This window comes from Apteryx mantelli, chromosome 10, assembly GCF_036417845.1.
Source record: "Apteryx mantelli isolate bAptMan1 chromosome 10, bAptMan1.hap1, whole genome shotgun sequence".
Taxonomy (NCBI): Eukaryota; Metazoa; Chordata; class Aves; order Apterygiformes; family Apterygidae; genus Apteryx; species Apteryx mantelli.
This window is the reverse complement of record NC_089987.1, coordinates 22883206-22901442: the sequence shown is the minus strand read 5'-3', so window position 1 is coordinate 22901442 and position 18237 is coordinate 22883206. Positions and strand designations below refer to the sequence as shown.

The 18237-nt window shown below is 52.6% G+C and overlaps 1 protein-coding gene across 1 annotated transcript in view; it reads left to right on the top strand.

The window, feature by feature from the left end:
* Positions 1 to 18237, top strand: part of VAC14 (VAC14 component of PIKFYVE complex) — a 107461-nt gene that overhangs the window by 34217 nt on the left and 55007 nt on the right. Inside the window, exon 13 of the mRNA XM_067302708.1 lies at positions 10104 to 10254. Coding sequence (XP_067158809.1) covers positions 10104 to 10254 — 151 coding nt within the window. The remainder of the gene's footprint in view (positions 1 to 10103; positions 10255 to 18237) is intronic.

Here is an 18237-nt window from a genome sequence, read left to right as displayed (position 1 = left end):
TGATTCATTCAGCAGCTGTAGTACGGTATCTCCCCTCAGGCCGGGTGCTGAACGCTGCCAGAGCTGCGCTCTGGTTCAGCTGCATGCAGCTTTGCTAACTGGACAAGAAATGGATGTGAAGTTCATCTTTTTACTCCGACTTGCATGTGTTTGGGTTTTGTTCTAATTTTTTTGGTGCTAAAGCTTCCCTGGAGAGAGAGACTCATAGCTGCTAGATACTGAAGTTGGGAGGTTATCTGTTTTCAAGAGGGAAGTTACACTTAGGGTTCTTTTGCCTTTAATGGTGGGGCATAGAGAGAGGTATGCAATTTAGGTTGGATCATGGATAATACGTTCAGTCCAAGTTTGCATACTTGCAAGCAGCCCCTTAGCAGAGAATTTTCTGACTGATGCAGCAGGGTGGAGTGATACTTTCTCCATACCATAGGGATTCAAGGAAAATGCAGGGGCATGGTTAGAAAGATAATCTGTGCACCTCTTCATGCAGGGCTAAGAAGTTTCTTGGGGGAATCAGGATCTGCAGGACGCTTCTTGGCTCAGCACCAGATTAAGACTGTAATTACATTGCTATTGATTGAAAAATAAGGGCTGCAGTATATGCAGTTTATACCTACCACAGGTTGTTTGGAATATGTACGCTGGCAGTCTAGACTCGAGGCAATTTCCAGGAGGTGCTTGTAGCTTTCCGAGATGCGTGGTGCAATGCCGGTGTGTCTCAATGTGGCTGTGAGGGAAAGAGCTGTGCTAGATGCTGTACAAATAATGGTAGGCAATCCCTGCACCAGAGAGCTTGCTCAAGGTAGGATGAAGATATGGGACATGGGGTTTGGTGAGCTTGGATTTAGGATGTCTGTGTGCCCTGGGATAAGAGGTGACTAAGTGGGCTCTTCTGCTGACTCCCAGTTGGAGGCATAGAGCAGAGAGAGAAGCTGTAGATGTTCCTTGCTCACACAAGGGACCTGCAAGCATTTGCTTTCTGGCTGGCTAAGAAGCCGAGGCCCTCATGGGGCTGGTGTAGCATGTACGTGGGTCACATACTGTGCTCAGCCTTTGCTCAGTCCAGTTCTAGCCTCACTGTCTGCAGAAAGCTGCCTCTTGGAGGGGCTCCCTGGGGTCTAGAGTGAGGTGCTGGACAGGAGATAGGGTAGCAAATGAAAGCAAACCCGTTGCTTGTCATAACTTCTGGGACTTGCAGCTGGTGCTGAATTTTAAGGTGTTGCTGACTGGTGAGGCTTGGCAGGCATTCAGCCCCCGCAGCGTCGCTCGCAGAGCAGCGCAGCACACCGGGCAAGCTCGGGCTCCCTCCAGCCCCATCCTGCTTGCTGGGTCTGTCACGCTGTCGAACCATCATTGCACTTGGCTTTCCTCCCTCCTTGCCTGTGCATCCTTTCCTTCCTTGCACTGTAACGGGCTGGTGTTTCCCTTACGGAGAAGCTGAAAAAACAACCTCTTTGGCATCCCGTGCAGCGTCTGGCATCAGGTGGTGTGTTAAGCTCCCCATACACTAATTAAACACATTTAAAGAGCTGCTCTGAGATGTGACAACTCGGCAGAGTGTTATGTGTTCCCTTGGGGACCGCTTGGTTTGCCCCAGGCCAGCGGTGGTCACAACCTTCCCGGGGACAAAACGCTCTCACTCCCACTGCGTAGCACGCTTTAGGCCTGGCGCTTGCACGCCCTGCTCCCAGGCGCGGGTGCAAATTGGGGATTTGCAGACGCAGGAGGAAGGATGGGGGAGCTTTCAGGTTGGTTTCGGGTGGTTGTGGCTGTATGACTGGTGCTGTCTCCCGTGCTGCCTGCTGTTTTAACTGACAGCGTGAAGATGTGTTAGCGTGCGTTTTTGCATGTGTTCTGGAAGAATTGGCCCTCAGCAGGGAAAAAGGCCCTCTTTTCCCCCAGGCTGACTTAAGCAAATGTTGCAGAAGTCTGAGGAGCAGGTCCCTATGGGGGAGAGGAGAACGCCTTGGGTGCCCTGCCTTTGCTCACCTCTGCCTTTCCCATCTCAGCTGAAGGCTGAAATCTGGTGGCCGTAAAAAGGTCTCGGAAGGATCAGAGGACAGAAATTGCTGTTGTCTGTCTTCCGGGTGCTGGAGACCTGAAAAGAAGTCCAGTTAAATTAGTGTGGGAAGATTAATGGTTGGGGTTTTTTGTTTTGTTTTGTTTTCTCTCTGTCTTTAAAGCTGGCGGAGGGGGGGAACACAAGTTTACTTTTCACGCTGTGTTTGTCTGGGGCCCAGCCAGCCTCTCTGCTCTCCGTTCTTGGCTCCGGGGCTGCCTTCCCGTGGTTTCTTCCCCTCCCCCAGTTGCATTTAAAAGGTTTGGAGGGAGAGGGAGAAAAATAAAATAAATTCAGGCCTCCTAATGCCTTGGAGAAACCTCGTTGCACACTGCTACAGAATGAGGCTGCATTCAAGTCACAAAGCAGGCAGCCTCCCAGCAAGATGAATAGCCCAGCACCCTCAGCCTGATGTGTGCCCTGGTTTCTAACCATGGTGGGGCTCCACCGGCACGCTGGCCGCTAGAGGTCCTGGGTGGCTTTCTTCTGCTCAGTGCAGTTCTCCAATCGTTCGTTCCCAGCAGGCTGGAAAGAGAATTAGGTAGGGTTGATGTAAGAGCAAGGTGGGCACCAGTGTGTGGGGACAGAGGTGAAATGGGATGGAGATCCTCCCCAGCACCCTCTTATCTGAGGGGACAGATGCGTCTGGGCATGCATGGCCTGAAGCACAGCGATAGCTTGGGGAACCAGACCTCTTGCACAGATCCAGCCAGGGAGGGTGGTAAGCTGAGAGGAGGGACCACGTGGAGCAGGCATGTCCCTTGTCTGAGCAGGGGCACTGCGTACCCCAGCCAGCACCAACTGAACTCAGCACTGCCAGCGAAAGCCCTAGGTGGAGTCTCTTAAGTGACCTGGAGCCCCCGCTCTTAGCTCAGGTGCCCTGGGCATGCCGGGAGTGCTCCGAGCTCATGGACTTGCCGGATGTCACGCCGGCACCTTCCCGCTGTTTTCTGGGCTAAGCAAGAATCCTTTGGGGAACGTCATGTCCCGGGTCAGCCCGGTTCCTTCTGCGTGATTTAGCCTGTGCCCGTGGGTTTTACACGGCGCAGGTAACACCGTGCCGGCAAGCGGGGCTGGAGAGAGGGCGGGATGGCAACGGGCTTTCGTCTTTCCCTTCGTGGGGGACACGGGCTCATTTTGGCCGGAAGCAAAGGCTTGCGCAGCGGCCGGCCTCCTCCATCTCGTGCGTCTCGGCAAGCCGCCGGGCTGCAGCAGCATCTCTCTTCCCCATCCTCCGTGGGCCCGATGAGCTGGGAAGCGGCCGGCGGGACCCCTCGCGCTGCGGGATTACCCGCTTGCCCTTGCTCGCCGGGGCGGCGGGATGTGCCGCTGCCTCACCGGGGAATGGCTGACATGTCACGGCTCGTTACTTCGGAGGGAAGGGTGAAGCCTTTTTTTTTTTTTTTTTAAGAGGAAAGAGAAAAGCCGGGGCTGCTTTTCCTCCGCGCGCTGCCTCAAAGAGCCTACTCGGAAGGCAATGAAGCTGGTATTAGATCGGTTCAGCCAGAACAAGAGGCAAATTAACCTGACCTAGATCTGGATAACAGAAGGGACCTACAAATCCCTGGTTTCTGTGGCCTCAAAAAAATCGGTGCTCTGGAGGCAGTGCAGAGAGAGAGATCTTTACTACTCGCGGAGACGTAGCTCCGTGTTTATAACAACCGTCCTGTCTTATAATCGACTTCTTGTCCCCGGGGCCGTCTGCAGCCAGGCGGAAGAGTAAGCTTTCCTCCGGAGTACGCTGCAGCAATCCCCCAGCGCCGGGCCGCGCGAATAGGAGACGCCAGCTTTAAACGTCGGCAGAAGGTTCGCCCTGTCCGTCCGTACGGCTTGGCCTGGTTATAAAACGGCATTTCCTGCGAGGCTTGTTCTCCTTTCGATGCTAGTTCCAGTTAACGCTAATAAGCATGGCTTTAGCCCGGAGCAGGGAATGCACCACCCTAAATTTCATCACCTCTTGGAAACCTTTTCATGAAAATTGGTCTGGGACTAGGACTGGGAAAATCTGTTAAGTAGCTCAGTGGCTCCTTTTCTGGTCTTGCTCTCGGGGTTATGTTCGTATAGAAGACGGGCAAGGGAGGCACCTCTCCTGCGAGGAGAGGGGAGCAGCGGCCCCGTGCCAGGTCTGTCCCCGCCGTCCTGTGCCCGCTGGAGGTCCCCCTCGCCTGAGCGGGGTGCCGAGGTGGAGAGGTCCAGCTCGGGAGGCAGGGACCGTTGCCTGGACCTGAAATGTGGGAGGGAGAGCTGGGGCTGGACCGAGCACCACGTGCCAAGCGGGGCACGGGGAAAGCTGGTGCGTGCAGAGGCTCCCCGCTGACCTCGGCAGCGAGGGCCCTGGCATTCGCTCTCGTGGCTGGCCAGAGGACTTCTATTTAAGCAAGAGACAACCAGTTCAGCAGGATTTCCACCACGACGGGGCTTCTCTGCCACAGTCTTGCCTCCTCGTGTTACGGGTCTGTCCTGACGGCGCTGCGGCCTCTGCTAGCCGTGCCCCGGGGCCATGGCTGCGAGCGCTAGGGTGATGCTGCTTTGACATCGGCGTTTATAATCCCCAGTCTAGAGGAAGGGTTGCGCGGATCCCAGAGAAGCAAAGCGGCGCTCATCCTCCAGTAATCTTCGCTGGAAAGGATGCAAAGCATCTAGAAATTCCCCGAGTGGATCCCTCGGGGCTCTAGTGCTTCACCTCCACGTCCATCACGTGGCTCTCCTGGGTGCAGGGACCTAGAGTTCAACGTCCGCGTGCCCTTGCCCAGGGGATAGAAATGGCTCCGGCTCTTTTGCTTCCCCTAATGTCAATTTTGACGGCAGCTGAGCTCCTGACGGATGGGACCGGCTAATACTCCTCCCCGGCAGCCGGCCCGTTGCCATGGCAATCGCAGGCGCTCGGGCTCCTGCAGGATATTGCTTTCTTATAACCTCCTCTCTCCATTCTCGCTCGCACAAAGAAAGCAAGCGCTCCAGATTTGCTTTGCGCAGGGATGTGCAGTGCATACCAAACGCCCCGGGCTCTCCTCCGTCCCTCGCTGCTGCTCCGGAGGCTGGGAACTGCCTCTGGAGCGCGCAGAGAGCCGTGCGGGGAAGCAGCAGCACAAGACAGGCTTCCCGGCCTCTTTCCCACGGACGGGTAAAACCCAGGTCTTTGTGGCTGCCTGCTCCTCCTCCTTCCTCTGGGTACTCCGCACCCTTCCCTCCTGGTTCCTATTTCTTCCACGTTTTCCCAATTGAGAAATCCAGCCCATGTGTTTTTTCTGCCTCCTGCCTGTAACCCCCGTAGCCAGGTTGGGGGGACACCCTACCCCTTAACCACTGTAAAGCTAGAGAGTCCCCAGCCGTGCCCGGAAGCAGGTCCCATCATCACACGTGAGGTGGCTGCTTGCATCTTGCTGCTGTCCTGCACCCAAGGACAGCACCCTTGGGTGCAGTCGCAAGGTCTGGGTGCCTGCTGATGTGCACCCAAGGCTTGGGAGCATCACTGAGATGGGGCTCGGCATGAGGTGCTGGGAGTTTGGCTCCCTAGTGGATTAAGGATCTGACCCCACAGGATAGGATGTGGCTCTTAATGCTTTGGGAGACAACAGGCGTGATTTTAGTGCTCAGCCCAGTGTCTTGCTCCTGTTCTCTGATGCTGCAGCAGCTGCTTGTGTTTTGAAATCCTGCCTGTGCTCGACTGGATGGAAGGCACCTTCAGCAGCAGCGCTTTGGTTAGCGGTCGGGGGCTGAGTCTGACCTGTGTTCCTGACCGGTTCCTGCCTTTGCCCCTGTACACGCTACAGCAATGTGCACGTTTGTGCAGCCAGTGAAAAATGGCTTTAATTCAGTGGGATGGGGCCAGACCAGAGTCAGACAGTGCCAGGGCTATGAGGTATATGGCACCTGCGTTGGACTATAGTTCTCCTGGCGCCGTAATTCCCAACTTGGTCTGAGCACTTGTAATGGTTTGTGCCCTCATCCCGCAGAGCAGCACCAGCCTGTGCCAGTGTTAACTGATCCTGATGCTGGCTGAGCTCTTCTGGTGTTTGGACAAGACCCAGACGAGGCAGGGCTCTCTGAGTAGCGATGTTCTGCAGAGAAATGTGGTTGTTCAGCATCCTGAGTCCGCTTCTGCTCTTGCTACTCCAGGCAGCTACTGCAGTCATCCAAGTAAAGCACTTGCGCTCAGATCCGTGTCTCCCTTTCTGTGCTGTTTGCTGGAGCGAGTGCACCTTTGGGGGGTATGCTTTGGGATGGAGTGCAGGAGGGTGATCACGGCAGCAGGGAATACAGCAGAGTGGCAATCATACAATGGTTGGTTCATGCCGTAAATCAGCCATGTGTCGATACAGCCTTGGCCCAGTAGAACGTGTCCTCCTGGTTGTGCTGGCGTGTGTGCTGGGTACTACAAATAAGTAGCACAAAACAGTTGTGTCCGCAGAGCAGCTATTTGTCTCCTCACACCTCCAAGCTGTGTTCCTGCCTTCATCAACATGGCTACTTGCCCGGGGGTCAGCATGCTCTCTGGAAGGGTGAGCTTTGCTTGTCCTTTCCTGGTGCCAGACTAGAGGATCTGCACCCGGAGAGCACCTCACTGCCTGTGTAGGAGCTGGGAAGCAGGCTGCCCTGCTTCCCTAGAGCCACTGCGGTGTTCAGAGCTGGCCTATGTTGTGGTTACGGGGGACCACGTGCCCGAATTCAGAGCTAGCCATGTTGCCTCCATGTATTCCCCAAGGAGAGGTTGCTGCACAGGGAGGGAGCAAGCGCCTGCATTTACAGCCTGCAAGTTGCTCTGGGGGCACCGTTATTACGGGGTGGGTAAAGCACCTTCTTCCTCTTGGGAAGCAAGGAGCTGCCTAGCAGCCTGCGTGTTGAGAGCTCACATCCTAGCTGTCGCCCACCTACCTTCCCCTATAGCCAAGCCTTGTCCTATATGAGGCTCTGCTAATACGTACTGTTGGCCAGGCTCGAGGATGGCGCCGCGTGCTACAAGCAACTGCGAGCAAGCAGTGTTGTGACCTGGCCGCGTTCTCGCCCTGCACCACCTTCTCTGCATCCGCGAGAAAATCGTGCTGGCTTTGTTGCTCCAGGTAGCTTATACTGCCGTTATTACTGCAGGCCCACGTTCTGCCTGGGACGCAGAGAACGTATTGAAACACAGACGCCCAAGCATAATTTACTGTGAGACTGAAAGTGATTCTTTTTCTCAAATTCCTCCTCCTCGAAGGAATCAATTATTAGACTAGTTTCCAAACAGTGAGGCTATGAGAACTGTCTGTGTCCCTCTTCTCATTCCCATGCTGCTGATAAGTTTTGTGTCTCTTTGCCAGTTTTAGCCAAATAGGATGAGGCTTGGAAATCTCCAAGTATGTTATTTACCCAGCTGTGAGAACTTGAGACTCAAATTAGCGCCTTCCCCTATTTGAAGGCTGCAAATTCAACTGAACCATTTGATTAGACACCAGAGAATCTACGTAAGTGTGACTCTCAGGAAACCAGACATCATAAGTTCTTCTGCTCAGAGGGTTATTCTACTTTACGTGAAACACAGTCAGCCTCATTTTAACCTGCATAAGCAGGAGGAAAAATAGGAATGAGTTCTTTCCTCTGCAAGGATCGCCACCAAACTGAGAGCTGCCAGACCTTCTCTCTGCTTCCCACGGACACGAGCTGAGCCAGATCATGGCCTCCCTTCCCTATAAGAGGAGGAGAGCTGAAGATGGCAATGAGCTCCCATCCTTGACGGTGCCGTGCAAGTGCCGTAGGCTAAAGGAGCTGGACCATATTCTTCCTGTCCTCGGGGGCAGTGGTGTGGCTCCTTATTGCAAAGGTTGTTGTTGTCTTTTATTTCCTCCCCGGGGGAGCTGCAGGTTGTGACTTAATAATGTTTGTATGCATAGGGGCTTCCCAAGTGTGTTGGAGCCTCTTGTTTATCAGCTTGCAGAGCTGCTGGCGCTGAAGGTTCGTAGGCTCTTTCCAGCCTTTCCCCGCAGCCAGCTCTGCAGCCGCAGCAGCCGCTAGGTGTATCTGCCCTCCCTCGCAGTATTCCTGATGCAGAAAAGGTGTTTGCATGAGAGAGTGAGAGGATATAACCGGGCAATAAGAGTTTATCCGAAGTGGTGGTATGTTTGGCAAGGTGGCGGTCCAGTTGCAGGGCTCCTCGTGTTCTGGGCCTCCTGGCGAGCCGGCAGCAGAGCGGTTCTTGCATGGCTCCCTGCCTGCCAGGGCCATGGGAGAGCCGAGCTGCTCCCAGGCCATGGCTCTTGCTGGGTGTGGGTGGACTTGTACCTTGTCAGCTGTGTTCCCCTCTAGCCAAGGCTGTTGTTATGGCTTTTGTAAAAGGAAACACAGGCTGTAATCAGAGAGTAACTGCCACTCATGCACTCGCTAAATCAGCTCAATTTATCTCCTGCCTGTGCTCCTCACAGCTGGTGATGGTTGAATCAAGCTGAAATAACACAGCTCGGAGAAGCTCTGCCTGGAGTGTGAGGCTGGCCTGCTTGGGGGAGCAGGGCCAGAGACCTGAAAGAGGGTGACACCCTGGCAGGGGCCCAGCGGAGCTGCCCTCTTTCCTGCTTCTGCGTGCCAGGAGCCTCTTTCTCTCTGTAGAGCTTGGGTGTTTCCGTCCTGCTGGTGCCCTCTAACACTTGGGCACAGAACTGCCCGTCCTGCGAGCTCAGAGACTGCTGGGGGCTTACAAATCAATTGGAATGACAAAATCCTGCATTGCTTTCAGTGTCTTAAAATATCTGTACAACGGAGAAAACTGGGGGTTTCTATCATTCACATTCTTAGGGGTCACATTTTCAAGTTCTCCACAACCCAAAAAGACATACTTTGCTTTTTTTTGTTTGACAGGGAGGTTTCTTTGATGGCTCTAAAGCTAAAATTCCCAGATAACTGCAGGAATTGCAGCTCCTTGGAAAGATGCCCAAGGTTGTGCAAGAATGCATAAAAAGTCTGCAATGTTGTGCTGGTGGGAAAGGGGTGTTCAGGAATGTGTTATACTAAATGCTGATGGGTTAGACATGGCAATCAGCCCTTTTTGACAGCCTGTCTGCTCCACGTATGCCTGGTACACTCAGACGGTCAGGGAGGGCTAATGAAACATGTAGACCCAAGGACACTTAGATGAAGATGGACCCAAAATAGCTTCAGACACGAGAAGAGTTGGGAAAAAAACACCCTGTAATAACTTCCCCAGAAATGCTATATATAGGTAGCATAGACTCATTTAACTTGTTCTAGAAGGAAAGAGCTATTAAATACAGATGCCAACTCTGCCTCAAAGTCCTGAGCTGAAGACTGCTGAGTGGCAGGGTGTTCTGGTCTTGAACACCTCCCCGAACGTGTCCCCTGGCCCTCGTCAGGCAGGCTTGGGTGAGCTGGGACTGTGGCCCGAGCAGGTAGGCCTTGTGCAGGACCATGGGGGAATGTGGAGAGGCAGATAATCAAGCTGCTGCTGGTTGAAGCCCAAAATTGCCACAATCCTTTCCACCTGGTGGGCTGCACTTAGTGCTAGGGAGGCTCTTCTGGGTGCTCATCAGCTGAGAGCAACTACTGGCTGTTTGACAGCAGTCACCATCCTTCAGAGCGGGTTGCAGTTCGTAGCTGTTTGAGCTTTCGCTCTGTGCGTCGAGACAGCTTTGTGCTGGCCCGTGCTTGGGAAGGTTACCCCCACTGCTGCCGCAGAGAGCATCTCAACGTGTCGGGTTTATCCCAGCTCTCTGGTTATGAAGGGGAGTGAGGATCTCCCTTAAGTAGGAAAGGGGAGAAGCAAGCCCTGGTGCTGATTGCATAAGTTTGGCCTTACATTCATGTGCTCCCTTGTGACTTGCAGAACAAGCTCTTGTTTTTTCCCTTTTTCTGTTTTCTGCCCCATCTCCTCTGCAACTGTTTGAAATTCACGCTTTGAAATTCATAGGTAGCCCTGTTTTCCCTTCAGCTTTCTTGATGTGCAGGGATTTGGCCCTGGCCTTTCATTCGCACCCTCTCTAGCAATGATTTTTTTTTTTGCCTGCACCTGCCTCCTCGTCGCTTTGTTCCTGTTCACCCTGTACCGTCCGTCTCTTTGCAGGTTATCCTGAAGGACCTAGAAGTACTGGCTGAGATCGCTTCTTCTCCTGCAGGTCAGACAGAGGGACACGGCCCCTCTGATGGCCCTGATGCACGATCGAACCAGGTGGAGCTCCACGTTCCCGTCAAAGCCAGCCAGCTGAGCTCCTCTGGTAAGTGGCCTCTGTGTTGCATCTCGCTGACAATGATCTAAATTGCAAAGCATGCTCTTGCTTCCGAGTTATTTCATTGCACTTGATGCTAAGTGGCACCTGTCAGATGTGGTCAGGCAGAAAGAAAGGCCTCTCTTTTGCACTAACAAATCAATATATCAATTCCAGCCCTGCATCGCTTGGCAATTAAGGAGTCTGCCATGAAGCGGGACAGGGGACTGTCTTTATTTTATTATTTTCTCTAGCTCGTGTCTTATTCCCTCTTTGGGTTTTGGTCACAGTCAGAATCCATGTCTCAGGTGCCCCAGGAATGAAAAGGTCAGAATCACTGAAAATGCCCCTGACCTTGGGTGCTAGTCTCTTCTCTCCTTGTAAAAGTCCTCAGAGCACCTGAGGGTGGCTTGGGACAAGATATTGTCTGCAAGCTGAGGTGCCCAAAACATAGATGCCTCTGCAGAGGATTTTAGCCTGTGCCTGTGATGCAGCGTGTTGCCTGTTTGAGGCTGCATGTGCTGGACATGAAGAATAAACTGCTACATTGCTCTGAGTGTCAGGTAAGATGTGAAGAGAGATGAAGAGGGACAATTCTATTGTTTGGGGACTTGGGGGAAAAAAAAAAAGAAAAAGCCTTTCATAATCATTCCAGCACATCGGGAACTTTTTTCACCTTCCCTTGTCTGTGGCTCATCCTTTGCAGTTGGTTGGCTGCCCCTTCTCCTCTGCTGCTATTTAAGAGCCTCCCTATTGTACTGTCTAAGCCAGGTCCTCCTGGCCAAAGACAAGTTTCGTGTCAGCTTTGGACTGTAAACTTGGAGCAGAGCCAAGGCTGTCTCTCCTCATACCGTACGTAACCATGGTGCCTTGCAAAATCACCACTAGCAATGGAGAGCTTTTAGTCTGCTGCCCTCAGTCCTCCCTGGACTTTCTCTTCTCTGAAGGTCACAGATAACTTGCCGCTCCCTGGGCTTGAAAGGGTCCGTATCAGAAACCAGCTCAGGTTTTGAGAATCTCTTGGGCTGTTTTTTGCAAATCTACCTGACTCACACTTGCACACTTGTTATCTGTAGCCAGGCTGGCCTCTCTGATGGAGGGGCGGGGGTTGCAGTGCTGGCAACCTAATGAAGTGCTCTGCAAGTGTTATTGATCCTCCTGGTGTCAGAAGTCAGACGGTGTGGGTGGAGCAGCTCCTGCAGAGCTGGCCAAACAGCTGAAGAGCTGCAGTTTAGATCATGCTGATGGTTGTCTGAGGTTTCCTTCCTTGTGGATTATCTAAAAATAGCATGCTGGATGGCGTATATCCTAACGGCTGCCGTGGCCCCTTTTAGCTATCTGGAAGAGCAACTTGGCTTCAGTTATTCAAGTGTAATGTTGGAAAAGAATCTGGCTCTCTCCACATTTAGCAGATCTGCTGTAGCCAGAGCTCCAGTTGCCCCAGCGTGGAAATGGCTGAAATGCCATGCCGGTTGTAATATGCTCTCACTTTGTCACCCTGTTTCCTCTTCCTTATAACACATTGGAAAATTGATTGGTTTTTTTTGAAGTTATTTGGGACTGAGCTTTGCAAAATTGTTGGCTTTCACCCAAAAGTAGATGCTTTTGGGGAGGGGAGAATGAGCCAGTTATGTTCATTTGCCTTGGACTTTCTTTTATAAGGGAGGAATATGGCCCCTCTGCCGTCTGACTCTGACCACCCAGGTTTCACATTCACCCAGGTCTGGTGACTGAATGCCGGCTGCTTGGCTGCAGCTCTTAGAGGAGTGAGGGGTCATGACTAGGCTAGGACCCTCCTGGATTCCAGCTAGAAGAGTGGAGGCTCTTGAGGAGGGCGGGTTTTGTTGTTTGGGGGTTTTGGTTGTGTTTTGTTTTGTTTTGTTTTTTCCAAGTGGGAGTGTGGCTAGTAGAAATTCCTATGTCTGTGCATGTTCCCAGGGTAATGACGTACTGTTAGAGCAAATCCAAACGCTGCCCTGCAGACCAAGGAGTATGTGAGTACAGCCTTTCCCAGGGAGAAAAGAGGCACCCAAGGCCCTGACGCCAGAGACCACCAAAGAGGAGGTGTACCCTGCGAGGAGCTGAGTAACCGTGCTGCTCCACCAATGCAAGGGTGCCTGGATTTGTATTGGGACCGTACAAGAATATTCCCCAAGCAAACCTCTCTGTGCAGCTAGGCAGTGCACTTTGAGTAGTACTTAGAGTACTTTGGTAGTACTCTCAGAAGCAGGATGCAATCGCACCATTAGCACTGGTAGGGAAGGGAGGTTGCATAGTACCAGCGCTTCTCCCCAAGGTTAAATTGCTCCATTCCCTTCATCACACTTTCGACTGATGTGCCATCAGAGTTGTCAGTGGGAGGAGAGACAATTATGCTGGCCAAGTAATCTCAGGTCTGCTCCTCACCCAGATCTAAGGCCTGTGCGAGTGTGTTGGTGGTGGCTTTGTACGTAGTGAACATGGACACCCTTTAAAACTCTTGAGTTCGCAGCAGGTTTTCATTGTGCGCTCGCCATCACTGTTCGTACTCCAAACTCTGCCACCCAAGGCAAGTGGTGAGGGCTACAGGGGAGGCGGAAGGGGCCCATGCCATGTTGTGGTCTTCCCCCCACTTCCGCTCTCTCCGTTTTTCCCCTCAGGATGTGTTTATGCAGTTGTTTCCCTGCTATTGAGTTTGGTTTCCTTCAGACGTTCGTTGATTAGTCAGGAAAGCAGTGTCCCACTTCCGCAGCTCGTTCCCAGCTCGAGTTTTTATTTAGCTGCTTTGTTCTGCAGTTACGTAAGGTTAGCTGCCCTCCGACGGCTTCTCCAAACACAATGAGCCATGGAGACTCGAGGAGCCTGGGCTGTGCGGTGCGTGCGAACCCCAACCTCCCTCCTCCAGAGCTGCGTGGAAGAAGACCTGCTTTGGCTGCCCCTGGGGAGAGTGGGTGATTTCTCACCTTGGCCAGCTAAATGTAGTGTGCTCCATGAGTCTGTGCTCAGTTATCTTCTGCCTGCCTTTCCCAGGGCTCTGTGGAGACCTAGCTGGAGAAAACTAGAATGAAACTTGTGTTTCTGATGCTGAAGGGAGTTGGGCACTTACAGCGCAATGCATTGAAGAACTCTGCTCATGGCAACTTATTACAATTCACATTCGAAATGTCTGAACTGCTCTTGGGGTGTCCACTCGTTCTTGCTGGCCTTAGCAGCCCACCTGTGATGAGGAGGTGGATGGCTAGCAATGCATCTTGTATCTTGCTTTAGGGACTGAAGCCAAAACCTAAGGGAAAGCTCCAAACTGAGAATGTCACGTGGTTGGTGATACATCTTGATCTGGATCTTTGGGACACAGTTTTCTTGGCATGGTAACTCACGGCATTCCCTGCAGGGAAGAAGGATACAGACTCAGCAAATGCTGCTGACATACACAGCCCAGCTACAAGGACTGCTCCCTCAGGAGCCAGAGGAGGAAGCCTTGTAAGATGATAGACAGAGAGCTGCACCTGATACTGAAATACCATGTGGCAGATAAAACAAGCCCTCTCACCAAATGCTCTTCATCCCCACTCAAAACAAGTGCTGTGGTCTCCTGAGTCAGGACAGTAAATCCAGAGTCGCCCCAGAGTGGCAAGTAGGTCCCGTGATGAGCTCAGCAGTAAGACGTGCAAGAGAGAGGCTGGGGCTGTGCCTGGGGAGCAGTGCGGGAGGGCTCCCCACACTTTTTGGGGTGATGGTACAAGCACCCATCTGGTTTGCACAAAGAGGTTCTCCACAGGAACACCCTGATGGGAATCCAGCTTTATTTGGGAACGTTTTGCCAGCCATGCAGAATTCAGCGGACAAGTAGCCAGCCAATGGCCCCTGAGAGGTTGTTGCCATGGATAATATAGGTATGAGCCCTCCAGTGTAGGTTCCAGCTCTGTTCTGCATGGGAGGAGAGAGCCCCCCTCCAAAAGGGTGCCGGCACCATCTGCTGCCACATACACGGTTAACTCCTTTGCACACATCTCTTCCTTCCTGCCTGCAAAGTTTTGTAAGGAGAAGCAGTTATGGCCCTTTGTTTTGCAGGAGGCACTTTCCTCTCAAGCTTGCTCCAGTCTCTCCTGCCTGGCTTCCTGCTGGAGGTCTCGGGGACAGTGGCGTACCCTCTGACCGTTTGGCAGTATAGGATGTTTACTGGGAGGCTGACTTGATGTGTGGGTGTGCTAATAAGCTCTAGGTCATTGCTTTCAAGCAATAGCCCATGGATATCCCAGGGGTCCGTGGATTATTCCTCAGGAGCCTGCTAAAAGTGACTGAGAAATCTAGTCTGTTGAGTTTAAACTTGCTCTATGCCCCCTGGAAAACTTGTAGGACTCCAGAGCCTGGAAAAAACTTGAGAATTGCTATTACAGGGGTTTCCCATGCACATTTTTTGAGGGTTTCTGTTCCTAGTGAGCCAAAACACTCACTTCAACTTCTCTGTCACCCGGCTTCTCAATCTGTGTAATTCATACGTCTGTGGAGATGGCAGTGTAGGGCAAAGTCCCACCTCCAGAGAGTTTCGAAAATGTTAGGTTGGCATCTGAAATCACCGGGTAAGAGTCCATAGGCTGCCGGGGGTCCGTGAAGGGTAGCAAAGAGAAGCTGGCCTGTTGTCAGTTGGCTTAGGTTTGCTAAACTTAAGGTTTCTAATGATGGGAAAATTTTTAGAGGGTCTGCAGATTTCAGAGTTGAAAACTATGGGCTTGACTGCTTCCATGTGAGATAGGCTCTGGAAGAATCCTAGCAGCATTGAAATCTGGCACGGAGCAGGCTGCAAATGCTCTTCTGGGCCTTGCAAAGACCCTTTCTCTGTTTTTTGGCTAATGCAGCCTGGGAAGTTTCTGAACAGGGCCAATCTGATTGAAATTGGGCTTGGGTCTCAGACGTCCTTGTGAAACACCATGAAGTGTTATTAGATGTTACATCTTGTTATTTCCAGGTGCTGGTTTAATCAGGCCATGATGAAAAGGGTGTTGCTAGTACTGCAGAACTTCACCTGTTGTGGACAAGGTGGAACAAGGGAGGGGAGGAGATGACCCCCAACGGTGAGGGGTTTCTGTGTAATGTGGAGGACAGAGAAGAGGATTAGGAGGTCACAGCATCTGACAGTGCTGTGTGATGGTGTTCCCAGTGGATGCTGCCCAAGATAATACTTTGGAACGGCATTGATAGGATGCTATGGAAAACCCCAGGAGATACAGCTGTCCAGATAGCAGCCGTAATGTATCTGGCATGCCTTCAGGCTTAGATCCCTCCTAAGACTGACTGTGAAAAGAAAGATGACAAGACAGGGGATTCCCCACTGAAAGCAGTGGTGCTGGCCTGGATTATTGGTCTGTAGAGACTGAAATATGTTAAGGAGATGTTGATCGTGTAGATACCTGTGACTTCCAGCCAAACATCCCATATGCAGTTGCTTTGCTGGACTGCCTCAGTTTCCCCAGATGTAGCATAGAATTTGGAGGTAAGGAGAGGAATAAGGTAAAGGCTTCACAGTTAAACTAGCAAAATAAACACTGATACATGGGAATAAAGTATTGAGAAGCTCTCATATTTCCCTGTTGTAGAGAAGGGGAGATGAAAGTTTGGCATAGAGCTCAAAAGGGTGGGAAGGGATTTTCCTTCAGGTGCAAATCTGTGACCTTGTTTCCATTTTTCTTGGTTGCAGTGTAGATCAGAAATACCCCCCAAAAGTCCATTGCTTCTCATTCCTACTTGCAGGTTGATTCTTTCATGTGCTTCACCTTTCTATGTAGAGCTGCAGACTTCGGCATCCCTTCTCTGGTCCTTCCTCTACTACAGCAATACTAGCCTTGGCCCGCTTTAAGCTCACCACCAAACTTTAACAGCTAGCCTTCCTGCAGCTCTTCTGGCTGTTTTCTTCTCCTGTACCTTGTTTGAGCTATACCCCTGCTGCACTTTTGCTTATTGATTTACCTTGACAAAGAAAAATGATCCAATAGTGGACCCAAATGGATTTCCTAGGTAAGATAAGCACTATCATTGCCTACTGTCTTCATTCAGGGCAGGGACAGGTGGAGTCCCTGCTTGTCAGCCCTGGAGTGGGGAGATCCAGAGGATCAGTGCAGCAAAAGCCATCAAAATACATCCATGTCTTTCCCTGCTCTGACCTTCAGTCCAGGGAAAACCCTGTTCTCACACTTCTCCACAATGCGTTCAGACGGGAAGATCTCCCCCTGCACGCTGCTTCCTCTCCTCGAGCTGCAGGAGATGTAGCTGTCAAGGTCTGACATCACCGGGTGACTGCGAGGTCACGTTTTTTGCTGGCCCGAGAACTTCCTGATGCTCTCGCTGGGGAGGGTGATGTGCTCACCAGGCTGCTGCGCTGGGGTCAGGGCGATGAGTGGGGAGGAAGCCAGTGTGTTGCACTCCAGAGAGGAGGTCTGGTAGCCGCTTCAGCACGAACGGTTTGCAAAAACGCGGCAAAGCAAAGCGCAAGGCTTGGGGGAATTGCGGCAGCTGTACGGCGGGGGCTTAGGGCTGGAGGAAGGTTTTGCATGGATCTTGCTGAAAGCAGAAATACTTCTGTCCTAGAGACAGTGCCAAACCTCTTGCAACACCCGAGGCAAGGCCCCTCTGCAGGCCACGGGAGGGCCTGGGCACCTCGAGCCTCTGTGTCTCTAAGCCGTCCTGGCGAGTGAGGCTGTACTGCACCCCTGCCAGTTTTGGGACTGCCCATTGCGCCTCCGGCAACGCGGCTGTGACGTCGAAACCTCAGCAACTGCAAACCGCGGCTGTTTTGCGAGGCGTTTAACTGACCCGTAACCTCTCTGCTCCCAAGGGCAGCCAGGAGCGATGGGGAGAAGCGTTTGTGTGCCCAAGCAGCCCTGCCTGCGTAGGGAGCAATGTGGGTGCTGCAAAAACAGGCTGAGCGCAACCCCTAAACTTGTGCATGGTCAGTAGTTTTAGGGGGGTTATTTCCTCAGCAGCATCCTGCCGTGCAGAGAGGGGGGAGCTGACGTTTCTCAGAGCCCAGCTGAGCTGCCGACATGTTTGCATCTGTTTCTAACTATGACTCGCGCTGGGTTTTTTGGTTTTGCCTTTTTTTTACGGTTCTATTTTTATCCTGCTCTGTGAGGTTTCTCTGCGTCGTATTTGCAAAAGCTGAAATTCAAAACATCCTGGGGAAGGCTGCTTGGGGGAGACATTCTGCAGATTCTCATGTCTCCACACTGGGTTTCACTCAGCAACATCTGTCGGCGCTGACTCCCACGCCGGCGACAGCACCGGAGCAGGGCTCTGCGTGTGTTAAACGCTCCCGACCAGGTCTGTCTGCTGGAATATTTGGACCGGCTGCTTACGGAGGAGCCAAAGGAGTTTCTTCACAGGGCCGCGCTGGAAGCGTGAGGCCCTGAGGAAGGCGCTTGGATAGGAAAGATGTTCAGTGCACGCAAGGGAAGGAGCGATCTCGGGCTACACGCTTCCTGTGCGATGTTGCATAAGTCACTTAATCTCTCCCTGGTGGTGATGAGGATGAAGGCGCTTCCTCGCTCTACGGAGGGCTTGCAGTTAAATGCGTTAAGGATTGCAGGGTCCTTGAGCAGTGCCGTGGCAGGAGGATCGCTGAGGATCGAGATACCGCCCTTGCAGCCTTTTCGTGACAGTATAGACGCGGTATCCACTCCGCTGTGGCCTACACGCGGACCCTGCGTGGGTGCCCTTGGCTGCCTCGCTCCCCGTAACGGGAAGGATTGCCAAGCTCTTAATTTCACTGATCTTCTCCTCCCCGCCTGCGCCAGCTCAGAGCAAGCTTGTGTGTCGCCTTGCAAAGCCAGAGCTACATAATCCCCGCAAACGCCTAATCCGCTTCCTCCAGTCGTGGCCGTATTCCTCGAGGCCGGCACCGGGGTGAAGTCTGCTCCCCTCGATGCGGTCTGCGAGGATGGCTGCCTCCTCCCGACGTCCCGGCTGTGGGCTGCCTTTGCGCCTCCGATGCCGTCTCCCACCCTTCTTCCACCCCTGCGA